The sequence below is a fragment of the Antennarius striatus genome, chromosome 20 (assembly GCF_040054535.1).
Source record: "Antennarius striatus isolate MH-2024 chromosome 20, ASM4005453v1, whole genome shotgun sequence".
NCBI classification, from domain to species: domain Eukaryota; kingdom Metazoa; phylum Chordata; class Actinopteri; order Lophiiformes; family Antennariidae; genus Antennarius; species Antennarius striatus.
This window is the reverse complement of record NC_090795.1, coordinates 5,074,768-5,088,537: the sequence shown is the minus strand read 5'-3', so window position 1 is coordinate 5,088,537 and position 13,770 is coordinate 5,074,768. Positions and strand designations below refer to the sequence as shown.

The 13,770-nt window shown below is 41.3% G+C and overlaps 1 protein-coding gene across 1 annotated transcript in view; it reads right to left on the bottom strand.

Moving 5' to 3' along the window:
* The window catches only part of ptprn2 (protein tyrosine phosphatase receptor type N2), a 108,706-nt gene that overhangs the window by 82,507 nt on the left and 12,429 nt on the right, over positions 1–13,770 (bottom strand). Inside the window, exons 3-5 of the mRNA XM_068304330.1 lie at positions 8,874–8,987; positions 2,630–2,883; positions 44–497 (exon numbers count right to left, since the gene is read on the bottom strand). Coding sequence (XP_068160431.1) covers positions 44–497; positions 2,630–2,883; positions 8,874–8,987 — 822 coding nt within the window. The remainder of the gene's footprint in view (positions 1–43; positions 498–2,629; positions 2,884–8,873; positions 8,988–13,770) is intronic.

The following is a 13,770-nucleotide window of genomic DNA, read 5'->3' as shown; positions in this document are numbered from 1 at the left end:
ATAATGAATCATCTGTAACAAGCTCTAGGAAGGCTGACTGTACCATCTACAGCACTAAGAGGCTCTTTGGCGGTCGGTCGGTTTGAGCCGTCCTTATGCAGAAGTCTGTCTAGATTAGGTCTTTGGGTTTTGGTGCCAAAAGCTGCCAGAGACTGCAGCTGATCTTGGTCACCCAGAGCTGGGTGGGTGTAGCTGAGGTAGTGGAGCTTTCCTTTGGGCCACCCAGCTTTGCCGTCTGGGTTGCCTTGCTGACTGTTTTGTGCCCCAGTAAGAAGTCGCTCCAGCTGGCCGGGCAGCAGTTTGCTCCTTCCCAGGTCCTGCTCGGGGTAGGTGGTGCTGAGCATGGGGTGTCTGCCCTGCCCACTCTGGGTGAAGACTTTGGTGACTGGAGGTTGGCCATCACCTTTATGCAGGCTATACAGAGTTGTCTCCTTCCAGCTCTGTTGGGGCTTAGATTGACTGGGCTCCAAGTAAAGATCAGAGTTGGTTTCTTCATTCTACAACACAAAATGCACACCTGATACATTTAGAGGATTCCAGATAAGTCACAATAAGTTAAACATCTCTAAATCATGATGAAAGATTACAACACTTCAAGGGTCTTCTATGAAACTACAGGCATTTGTGGTGTGTAACGAGTTCTAAGCACAAGGATACCATGATTTTGCTTCCTGTGCCATCATGAACTGTTAAACTGTTTACGATAAAATTTTATTGAGATGTTCAAAAGGTCAGGATTTTTTTTTTTCTCATTTGTAACTACGGGGTTGCATAGTGGCAAAGGGGGCAGCACTGTTGCCTCCCAGCAAGAAGGTCCAGGATTCAAATTCACCTAAAGACATGGGACCTTTTTTTGGCTGCACGGCTTCCCTCCGAGGTTCACTGGCTTCCTCCCATCACCAAAATAATGCAATAGAAACAAATTGGTGAGATGGTGTGATTGGTTGTCTTTCTTTTTGCTGCCATGATAAGCTGGCGACTTGTCCGGGGTGCAGACCACCCCTGCCCAAAGTCTGCTGAGATTCCATCCTCCCCACTGTCCATAAACGGGTTAAGCGATAACAGGGAATGAATGTGTTACTACTGTATATCCATTTTGACTAAGGATCTGATTAGGTCACTTTCCGGTCAAGTTAACATTAGCGCAAAAACCAATGTCACGCTAAAAATAGAGCCTCACTGGAGCTGCTAGCATGACTGAAGATTCTGAGTTTTGCTCATGTCTGTAAAGCTAAAGGGACAACTTTCATATGATTAATCTTCCACCTGGATTTAGCTCAGCAATATTTTTTGTGCTCTGTGACAACACTAGATGGGTTGAGCCGGGGCAGCGCTGTTGTGACAGGCTTCACTGTGAAGAGAGCAGCAACCTCGACAGCACCGGATATGAATAGGGGATTCTAGATCAAAGACAACTGCCCTTAGAAATTACATTATGGAAATCACAGATGAGATAGTGTCACTCAAAGAGTAATTTCATACATTTCAAACAACAACCTTAAAAAGCACATCCCCTCTGTCGCGGCGTAACATCTATGACTTATCTAAAAAGAAAAGAACATAGTCGTTTAAGTTTGCATTTCATGCATAATGAATTATGTGTTTACATCACAATAACACTGATACACAGGAATCAAAACACCTTTAACCATTTGGCATTATAACTGGGATAAATAGTGGCAACGATACATGTGATTTTGTCTTTTTTTTTTCTCTCTGTGAGAGAGAAAAATCATTTTTCTTGTCTGGATCATAAGGGACCACGCTTCAATTCAGCGCACAGTATATCCGATCTGCCGAGCAGCGTGATTATCCCTGTCTCTGCTGCACTAATACTAGCTATCTCCCTCGGTGCCATTTTCTGTCCTTCAAATGCATATAGAGAAAATGTCAGTCTTTCCAAACCCGGCATACTGAGGGGCCATAATGGCATTAGCACAGTGAGACGGGTGCTCCGCTATTCATGCTAACCATGTTTGCTTTTTTCCATCACGCTACACAACAAAAGATCTCATCTCATCAATAAGGAAGGTCCTGAACTCTTCAACTTTGCATTATGGTTGCACTGACACAACAGCAGGAAGCGGCTCCGCTATGAAGGATGCAGAATGCTTTGCACAAAGCTGGGGTTCCACACGAAATATGAGTGGTGAATGATGTAAAGAGGTGATGAAAGATCTTTGTTTAAAAGGCTCCATGCTCAGTAGGAGAGGGCAGAGAAGAAATAAAGATAGAAACAAAGGCGGTGGGTGCAGGGACAAGAGGAGGATCCCTGCAAAAGATATACTGACACTTTTTCAAAGGGATAGGAAGAGGCCCTTCCATAATTCAGTCAAGGACATCTTTTGTTCATTTTGTGGACCAATATTTCCAGCCTTAACCCTGGACCTACAGGGGTCACATTAAGACACTAAAATACAGTTTCTGAAAGGACTCCAGCTACTTAATATATCACTTCTCTATGTTAAAGCTACAGAAGACGGTTAAAATGTTCAAAACTTAGGAAATCTTGACCTTTAGTCACTTTCTCTATGGTAACAGAGAAGTGCAAGTGACTTTTCTGAGGATGTTCTGTTAATAGCCTGCATGATTATAAATGTATTTGAGCACAGCATTTTTAGACTTTTACCTGAACATTTCCTCCATGATGTTGGATCCCTAACTGCCCATTGACCTCAGGATGCAACAGGAAACCCAGACCGGTCAGGTACTGCTGAAGATTTCTGTTCAGCTCTGCATGCGGCGTCAGCTTCCTGTCTCTGGAGGCGCTCTGGTCAATGGGAGGACTCGAAGGCGTGGCCTGATGGCGGAGGGGAATGTTCCTCGCTTTGGAAAGCTCTTGCCCAATGACCTGCTGCGTGATGTCATCCTGCCATGTGAAACCTGGAGAGGCAGAGGTCACAAGGAGATGTTTTTGAATGCAAAAAGAATATTTATGTGGATATTTCCACATCAATACATTAATGGAATTAAATAAGTAGAAAACAAAACTAAAAGTGTGTGGAATATGGGAAGAATAACACCTTAAAACTAGCTAAGGATACCTACAGAGGGGTAGATCCAGGAATCACATTTTTGTGTAATTACAATTAAACTACTGATCCAAATCCAACAAAACCTTGAAACTATGAGCTAATCAGAGATTTCAGTTATTTGGTTGAAGTAGACAGTCTGAGTGAAAACTGTGGTGGATCTAATGGTTCTCATAATTCCTAGGCATTTCTTTACTGCTTACTATTGTTAAAAGATAAGAGGAAAATATCAGTTTGCTACTCTTTAATTCAGTTAAAGCCTTTAATTTAGGTAAAATTACAGAACATTTCTTTAGAGTATCCTTGGCTGGTTACAAGAAATGGAAATAAACATAGAAACCGCTGCAGGCAAGCGGATGACTGGTATGCAATTTTCAAAGCAAGAAATTGGAAACCCAACCTTTATCATGATAGTAATATTGCTAAATATTATAGATGTTTATTTGGCGCAGAGTTCCTATACATGGGTCATGTACAGTATTTATGTTCACTACATTTGGGAGATTGCAGTTCTCTCAGCTTGACGGGGATAAACAGAAAAGCAAAGATAAATCTGACTGGTAAAGTAGGGAAGGGCTAAAATGACGACACACTAAAAGAGAGCCGCGGGTACACATTCGCACACATGTATACACCGACATGTACGCACACATGCAGACAGCCAGTCAACAAGCCCAGGGAGAATGTCACACCCCTGCTTGACACCTTGCCAACAACTCTACTAATTGCCAACACATAGTTGGGATGCAGAAATCCCGGGCAGGGGCAAAGCACAGCAGTGCCAGGACCAGATGGAGCCAACCAAGCAAAAAAGATACCCAAAACATGGCCCCATTCCCAATGAGCCAAGAGGCGCAGCATTCCATCGGCAAAGAGCACAGAAAATACCAAAGATATTATACCCTTTTTGAGACGCCAAGATGCTCAATGATCACATTTCATGCCTGAGCAGAAAAGCATCTCTTAATAAGAGGGTTTGGATTGTGAACTACTGCATACGCAAGCTTTCACTGGACTCACAAGAAGAAACAATGCCGCTAATGATGTGGACACGTTTCAATAGCAATAAACTTACAACTCGGGGTTTAAATGTATATGAAAAGATGCTCGTATCAGCACAGGAGAATGTCTTCATTAACCTGGATTCTCACCATTAGATACTGAATGTATTCATAGGCACCACATGAGAATCTGAGCAATGCAGAGCAGCTACAGATGCCTCCAGTCAGTCTTGGCAGCGCTGACTAGAGCACAAAGCAGCGTATGCTGTCAGTGTTCTGGAACGCATCTTAGCCATCCATCCGTACAACAATGACAGTTAACTACCCGTGGCTTAACCGATGCGGTGCATACTTGTTATATATCAGCGCGGTGATGATCATTTATCCTATTGATTGCAATGGGAGGAACCGGTTCCCTAAACGGAACCACATTTTACCTGCGTTTCAACAGCAGCTGGTTGGATGGGTTCAGGGCGTGATGGTGCCACAACAGGACGAGTCAATGAAGCCAACCTTCATTGACTGTGACACGTCTATCCCCACACTCTCCTGGGGGGGATGTAACTCATTTCCATTCACACCACGTTGTGAGTGTCTGTGATGGGCAACACTTGAGGGAGAAGGTATGTCGTGGCAAATCAGGGGACTCAAAGTGAGACATTTTTGTTAAAGGAAAAAAGGAAAAGGAGCAAAGATTTACATTTTGATTCCTCTCAATTAGCTTCTCAGCTGATTATGTTGGCATTGAGGAGCTACGTGGCATGCAAATTCATCTGCAAGTCCAAGGAAAGAGCAGGTTCCATCAACCAAGTGCTGCTTTTTTTTTTTTGGTCTTATAAGGATAGCGTGCCATCTCAGGCAAATGCCTCAGTTAATTAACGCCTTGTCATTAGCGCAACAGCTTTCAAACAAGCGAGATATTTCGGTCAGCCTCCTGTCTGCTTTCTGTGCGGAGGAGAAAGAGGGAGAGAGCGAGACACAGGGGGGCCCTCCTAAATATTCAAAGCCTATTAGATGGGATCCAGTCTACACGCCTTGTAGTTTCATCTGGTGTTTTTGAAATGCAGATTTTCCCCTTTCCTTTACTTCTGTCTACCAACTGATTTTAAAGGCATTAATGGAGGAGAATGTAAATAATTTAGCAGCGAGTTCCACCTAATTAGTCAAAATAAAATGCCAATCCAAATTCAACGTAGAAAATAAAACTAACAGTGCCGTATAGTGTAACAATTCAACAAGTTTGTAAATGCACAGTGTGTAATATCTTCCACTAGAGGTCTCTCATTGCAAATAAAGGCAAGTTGCTAGGAAAATTGGGAAAACGCTAATTCTGACTCATTAAACTACTTGAAAGGATTGTCAGGTTGGATTGTTTTGCTCACAAAATTCTGAATTACCTGAAAAGACATCATAATTGTGGCTTCCTCCATTGAGGCTGATGACATAACAATACGCGCAAACATAATTAACATTTAACAAATTATTTATGTGACAAGTTTGCATCCTAAATTTATCAGTGAAGCTAATGTTGTGAAGCTCTGACCCTCTGTTGAGTGTTGTAGCGACAGGAAATCAAATGGAATGAATAAAGTGAAGATTTCTCTGAGTGGAATCATTTAGAATTAGAATAATGTAAGTACAACATTCAACACACACACACACACACACACACACACACACACACACACACACACACACACACACACACACACACACACACACACACACACACACACACACATCATAGTCATTTTCCATTGCTGAAATATTACATTAATCTTTGTTATGTAATTACCTACTTTGAAAAAAATCAGTTTATTTCAACTCTTGACAGAAGATATATGATGTTTACTGTCATAAAATATTCAAACCACAGACTCCATGTTTTTATGGATGCATTATGTCTTAATTTGGGAATATTATATTGTGTGTGAAAGACTGATGTATTTTCAATCTATGGAATTAGGTTAAGGCTTGTAAGCAAGCTTGAAATGACTGATGTAGCATGTCAGACGGGTTAAAGGGATTGCTGTGCTTTGTGCTGAGTGTTAATCTTTAATCTGAGCACTAGTCTTTGAAATAATCCTGTCTCCCCATGTACTCGCTTTTTCTTATGGTGTGTTAGAGTGCAAGGTTCTGACTTTCTTTCTCTCCAGTACCATCTGGCTGTCAAGGAAAAAAAACCCCAGAACAGAATATGAGGAAGAACAACAATAGTTTTTTTTTAAACGTCTGTCAAAGAGAGCATGTTTGTGGAGGATGCAGGACCATAAGTAACATGTGGTTCCAGTAGTACTAAATTGACATTGTCAGTTTATGGTCTCTGATTCTCCCTGACTGACACTTCCTGTCAATGGAGCTAATGCAAATGTCACAATGCATCATCTTACTTGACTTGTATGTGCTATGAGAGTATCCAGCGCTCTGCTCAGGGTCAGGAGGTCAATCCACTGCGTGTTAGTGCAGTCTATCGAGGCATATCAAGAACAGCGCTGAGAAATTCAAACATGATTCTTACTGATGTTTAACTATGATGCTTGACAGCATAAAAACTAAACAAGAATTTAGAAAGAAATCATAAAACTTTTCAAAAATGTAGAATGAAGTCAGTCAGTGAGAGTCGGCTGAAGTCATGCAATAAAATATTTGTCTTTCTGCAACATATCATGACAACTTTGTAATGGATTTTGAGCCGTGTAAAGAGATTCTGAGTAGGGATGTGAATTTTTAAGATTGGGGTCCTTTTATGGATGCTGTCTATATCAAAAAAATAACAATAATGGGCCATGCAAAACAAATACGAGTCATGCTATGATGATATAAAATTGAAAACATTTATTGCACACACTGACAATCATGCCTATTTCTTCTTGCAGAAATTGTTAGTAATGGGTCTATCATCTTTCCCCCTGGTTTCAGCAGGCTTTGTGGTGTGGATTGAAGTCCCTCACATTCTGGATTTGGGTTATGGGGCTTTAGTTGATGACCCTTAGAATAAATAAATGCCTACTTTAATCCATTTTATGACTATTTCACTGAAAAATCCAGGCCTTTCGGAACTAGTCTTGTTTGATTAGCTATGATAGAGCGACTGCTGATTGAGGATTCGGTTTAGCAAACATAAAACCATCCTTTTGATATGTTCTACATCTAATTAAAATTATACACGGTACATATACTCTATTTGATCCATGAGTTTCTCTTCACAAATGACTCCTGAGCAATATGACAGCAGCCTGGCTGTGTAGACACACTGTGGTCGAACACGGTAAATACTGAAGTCGCTCCGTTTTAGGTGCTGCGGTGTGATATAAAAGTCATTTGCAGGTAGATGACAGGGACTTACATTCAAAAGGTATTGTGATGAAAATTTAATATCAGGTGATGTACTCTGCCAATCGGGACACAACCAGACAACCCAAGCCCCTTTGTGTCAGGGTCAATTCCTATTGATCTGAATGTCATTGGTGTTGTGCGGTGAGTAGAGATTTTGTGATTTCTACCTACGTCTCTGATGCAAGATAAAGAGGATTGTAAATCGATTCCATTGATGTTCCACCCTGTTTTTTTCCCCTGTCATCTCTTCAGTTTAGGATATGGTACAATGGGCTCAAAAAAAGGGTCTCGCACATCTCAGAGATGACACTTCAATGGCTCTTGAGCTGATAAGAATAATATGCCACAGAACATTAACGGCGCATTGTGGACTCGTCCGAGACAACGCTTCGTGTGCCTGTGGATGTGATTCTATGAGACAGAGAGGGGACAATGATTCAAAGTGATGATGTCATGTCTGTAGCATCTGTAAATGGGAGTCTAAATACACAAGGTCAAACAACGCGACTCGTGGTGAAAAGCGTCTCAAGAATTAAACACCAAAAACGACACACCAAATCCCCTCTCGTCTTGCTCGCTCTCATTTGTTTATTTCAAAGCAGTAATTAAAATAAATGTGTGGTCACGCCTGCATAATATTCATCGCTGCTTTTTTTCTGCTGTTTTATTTTTTTTATTTCCTCTGGCCGACTGCTTGCTCTTAATGATTTTCAACACTGGTTCACGCCTGTTAAAAGATATTAAGCTCAGAGTGGCCTGCAAAGCCAATTACTGTATGGAGGGGCTGTGTGGTCATGGCCCATGATGAAGGTGTCTACTGCCCCCTAATGGGTAAAGACTGCCATTACATGCTGCTAAACGTGGAGAAAAGGGTACAAAAAAAATCAGAACAATTTTCAGAAGTTTCTGTGTAGCACTAGACCTGACTGGTCTGCAATTTCTAGCAAACACATTCAAATTATGTAATATCTGTATTGTAGATTATACAACACAGATATTACATTTACCTCATTAATTTATGTTAGTTTTAAGAATAATATACCTTCACACAGCCTCATTCATAGCTATACAATTGCTCATAGTATGAAGACATCTAGCTGTAAATGCACTGTAATGAATGCCAACACATAAAAAGATGTAACCTGTCATAGCAAAGCCATTGGCTGTTTGAACCAAAGAGACTATCCGGGTGATTAAACCGCACACACCAGTTATTTACGACAAAACTAGTTCAGGATGCCCTGCCATCATAAAACACATTTAGGGTTAAGATTAAGGCAGTCAAGTTGGACGATGATGGTAAAAACAGTTGCTCGGTATGAGTCAAGTGACCTGTTCTAACCAAACGTTGCTGTGCCAGCCAGGGAAGCAGCCTGGTTTCTTTGGCTTGTTTCCCCTTATGGTGCTTGACAAGCAATTGCTTCAATTCTGTACAGCACTGACAAAGACTGGCGAATGGAAAATAAAATAAAATCAGACGGACAGGTTGATGGACAGCGTGTACCTCTGCGTGCCAGCTTCTGCAGGAGGATCCTGAGGCGACGCAGAGCGGAGGAAGAAATATCGTACGTGTGCAGGTCTGCGCTGGCCAACTCCTGGCACCTCCCGAACACAGCGTCTATGAAACGAGACAAGAGAAGAAGTGGTGAAAATGTTTTGACAAGTGAAAGTGAGAGGCAAGCAAAAGACTGATTGATGTGTGACGAATTAAAATGAGGTGAACCTTCCCAGATGAAATGATGTAACGGTGTGTGACACCTGCGATGTGCTCGTACCTCTATCTGCCTCCTTTGCAGGAGCTAATAGCTGACATTTTTCCTCTGACAGCACCACGATAAGCAGCCGTTCATGGCAGGAAGGACTTTATCAGGGACCCGGGTAATCTCCCTATCAGCAGGCCTCTCTCCTCACTCGATACAGGTTGCTAGGCAACCTACGCCACACAGACCCCATCAGCCCCGTAATTCAATGTTCGGTCTAGACCTCAAAAGGATGCTGAGACTCACGGGGTCAGAAAGCAACGTGCAGATGTAGCATCTGGAATATAAATGACCCACCTCGTCACCTTCTCTTTGCTGCTGTAAATTCTCATATCTTGTTGGGTTGATTGAGTAAATGAAAAGCTGCCCTCGCGGATGATGCTGGGAAATGCATCCGTATTCCATCCGAAGCATCTCCTCTGTTTGCCTGTGTACACTCATGCAATCATGCATACAAACGTGCGAGAGCGAATGTGACTCTAATGATGCGAATCAACACGTTGTCACGCACCACAGCGTTCCATTAATTAGCCCCAAGATGTCGGACAATGAAAGCAAATGGTGATGTTTTCCCATGATGCTCGATGACACTATATGCTGATGTTTATTACATTCTGCGATCTTCTGTCTTCTCCTACAGTGACAATTTTTACTCCGATGAATATCATTCAAACAAGTATTAAAAGACTTACGCTCAATAAAATCTCACCATAATCATCTATGTTTAACAATAAGAAACAAAGAAGGGATTCTTTAGCAGTTTTGGATAGAGAGTGAAAAAAAAGAGCAAATATTGTCTTTTTTATTTGAACTATTTAATTATAATTTCTCAATTTGGTTAACAAAATATGATGACAGTGGTGTAGAAATAATACATGTTAGAGAAGGTTCTGAACTAACCTCTAATTCTACAGCAGAAGCTGTTTCTTTTTTTGTCTATCCCATATTCATGTAACCCATTAAATAACAGTTCCGTGCAGGAGGAAGCTAGTGGGAGGTGGTGAGTTTATGTAGACAACACAGTTCAACACTCAAGATTTATTTTGGGATCTCAAACGGCGCAGAGGAAAGCTTCCCACCCACAGATGCACTGATAACCGCAGACGTGTCTGAATCACAGGACGACAACTGTCTCGAAGCGCTAAGCCAGCAACGTCTCTCTTCTAATGTTAACATTAAAAGATGCATGTCTGATATGGAAAATAAGGATTTTCCATTTATTATTATTAAGATTCTGTCGAGGACGTTGGATTAGAGTTAGTTCCCAGTTTGATGCTAATAACACAATATTATGCAAGATGTGATGGGATGGTGGTGACATGAAGTGGAAACTGTAAAATATTTGCTCCCTCACTGGTTTCCATGACAATGGCTACCGTGTAAAATGCGCTGCTTCCTTCTCTGTTGTCAGGGACATTCCCATTAGCAACCAGACACACACCAGCAGACAAGCAAACAAGCAGACTCAGTCACTTCAAATTTCCTGTTTTGGGGTGCATCTGTAGCATCACCAAATTTAAAAAATAAAACACAAAATGAAAATATAGCACACATTAATGAGAGCGAAAGGTCTGCTGGTTGTAGGCCCAACGCGTTGAGGACTAATTGGAATTTAAGCAAAGTCTATCAGGATAAGAAGCCGGTAATGGATCAATTTGCACCCCATATGGCAACTGCAAAGCAAATGAACCTTGTCCAATGTAATCAATAATGCATAAAATGAGAAGTATAATCATTCAATAAATCATCCATCCTTAGATGTGCATTACTACAGTGTCGTTGTGACTGAAGAGACCTGATGTCACTTTATTGTTAAAAGAAATAAAGAGGAAAGTTTAAAAAAAAAAGGCAACATCATCAATTTAGTGTTTGAATGATGTTAATGGTATTCACAGTGTGAGAGCTAATTCTCTGGGTTAACAGAAACACTAAAGCTGACAGTCAGTTCCCTTCTAAATGACTGCAGATCAGAAAGGGAGAAAGTCAGACCCAAGACAGAAATGAAGACTTATTGGAACAGGTGTATTAACTGTGCAGCTCAAGTCATGAAAATAAAGAGACCCGAAAGAATGCGCCGAGAAAGTCCAGATGCAGTCTGCCAATAAAGAACAGATCAGCAACAAAAGCTTAAATGACCAGGATAATATTAAAGAAGTCTTTAAGGATTATTCTGATCTGGTTTTATGTGAAAATCACAGCTTTGAGATGATAACTGCATTATGCATGTGGTGCAATCTACATGCAGATACAGAAAATTAATAAAGATAAATCAAGACTCTCCGAGCGACATCAAAACAAACTGCCTGTTTGGTTTGGCTGTGGAATATAAATGATGTCTATTATTACATTTATGTCGAACACATCTGTTTACTTTTCCCATTATTTTCTGATATGTTTGCCTCAAAGAGCTTAATGACTTCTTCAATGCATGTTTCATTATCCTCTGATTTGCACCCGCTGCCTCGGAGGTCTTTGTCTGCAGACTTTTCCTGATGATGCGGTGGCTTTAAGCGTTTATGATGCAGTCGAACCTGTAACAAGTTTCGATCCATACAAGCATCACCTGAGTCTTCTAAATCTAAAATACAGTGCGGATGTTTCAGAAAATATAGGCCCAAGTAGAGTGGAGGCAAGATAACCACTAATCGATAAAACACTGTTGGTTAAGTGTTTAATAGGTCCAACCGGTGCCCTCAGGGAAACTTGTAGCACTTATCTGCTGTATTGTTGGGTTTATCACAGCAGAAAGCCACAGACTCCAGAGAGTTATATGAAACAAAAAATGCATTTCCGGTTTCAGGGTGATCAAACATTCTCTGAGAAGAACATCTGGGAAAGTATTCCCCTGAAGTTGGAAAAGAAAAAATTGAAGAGGTTGGTTCCAAAATGAGACGTGACAGCAGAAGATCAAACGATCCGCACAAACCGGAAAACGACTCACTTCACCGGTGACACAGTAGCAGCTGCAGGACAAGGACATAGTTGGTTTACTCGGCTGCAAAAATCAAAATATGTAATGTGTAACACTGATTTTAATTAATAGCAAGTATGAAACGGTGAGGATCTGTTAGCATTAGCATTCACACCCTGCTATGAGTGCAGCTTCAGCTCTAATTGTAGTCTTGAGAATACGAAGACAGGCCTCTATCAGCTTAGCACATCTGGAGCTCGTCTCCACTGTTCATTCTGATTTAAATACATTATTATAAAACCAGTCCCTGAAAGACAAGAAGCTGAAAATGTCCACAAAAAAAAGGCGTTTTTGAGACAGGCTTCAAATAAATGTTCAGCATTTCCTGAAACTTGCTAACCACAGCTCATCAAATGTACTTGCAGCAGTCACCTCAGCAGATTTTTTTTGGGGGGGGGGCTTCAGCAAACGATGACAAGTCTGATTTATTTCCTTTTTAATTCTCATATGCTGTCTGAGGGCAAGAAGCCCCCCACATGAGAATGTTAAGCAAGGTAAACTGTCTGGCCCAGATTGATGTCTGCACTAAAAGAATGAATACTCAAGCAAACATTGTTTTTTCTTTGTTTTTTTTTTCATATTTGTGATTAATTTGATTCCTTTCAAGAGGTGTCTTTTCTCATTATTTATATTGATGACTGTTTGTTTTATTTATAAAAAGAAAAAACCAACACATTGAAACGACTCTGATTGAATTTTAAAAAAATAACCCCATAAAGACTTCACCGCGGCGGTGTTTTACACGCGCTTTAAAGGACATCAAACCACAGAGAGACACTTTTCACACTCCTCCTCCTCTCGACCACCTTGCATGGCAACAGCATGGGTGAGGCAGAACCACGGTTGGCCCAGCCCACAGTAAACCAGGTTACTTCTTCAGGGACCTGGGGAAGAGTTGAAGTGGCGGGCCCAGCTACTCCCACTGATTCCGTCTTCGCCGTGGCGGCTGCTCATCAGGGCTGTGATGAGAGCGAATCAGTGTAGATTGAAAATGCTTGGGGGGCTTTCAAGCGGCTAAATAATGTCTTGTTGCTTGGATATTAGGTACAACATTAATCCAACATTAGTCTTCCTTGCCTGTGTACATTTGCCTTTATTGAGCATGTTGCCTGTAATTACATTTAGGCGTGAGGGGGGGAGGGGGTGTCTGTGTGTGTGAAGGCTTCTCCTCGGGCCAAAGCGTGGTTAAAAAAAACCCACACACACACACAATGGAGGATGAAAAGATGTGGGAAAATAGATCCATTAAATCTGAAAAGAAATGACCGCATCACATTCTTGCATGACTGTCTAATGTAATATAGCTTCCACACCCACCGTGATAACCCTCGGAGGGGTTTCCTGTCGAGGTGTCAGCAATCCCCCCCCCCCCCATTAGGCTACACACAGTAATTAAAGTCAGTGTTTTTATATTTCTGATCTGCACTGTTTCCTCCTAAACTGGGTTAATATGTAAATACGAGTAGAGATCTGCATATTTGCTTCTCTAACATATAATCCAAAGATTCAACTACTCGCTATTGCCCACCCCCTCGGCAAATACCCATTTTAGAGAAGCAGATGATTGATACCGCCATAGCAATCATGTGTAGCAACAGCAAGAAGCTGTTTATCTTTACTTAGCATTAAGACTTAAAGGTGAAACAGCTTAGCGGAAAAATCCTCAAAAC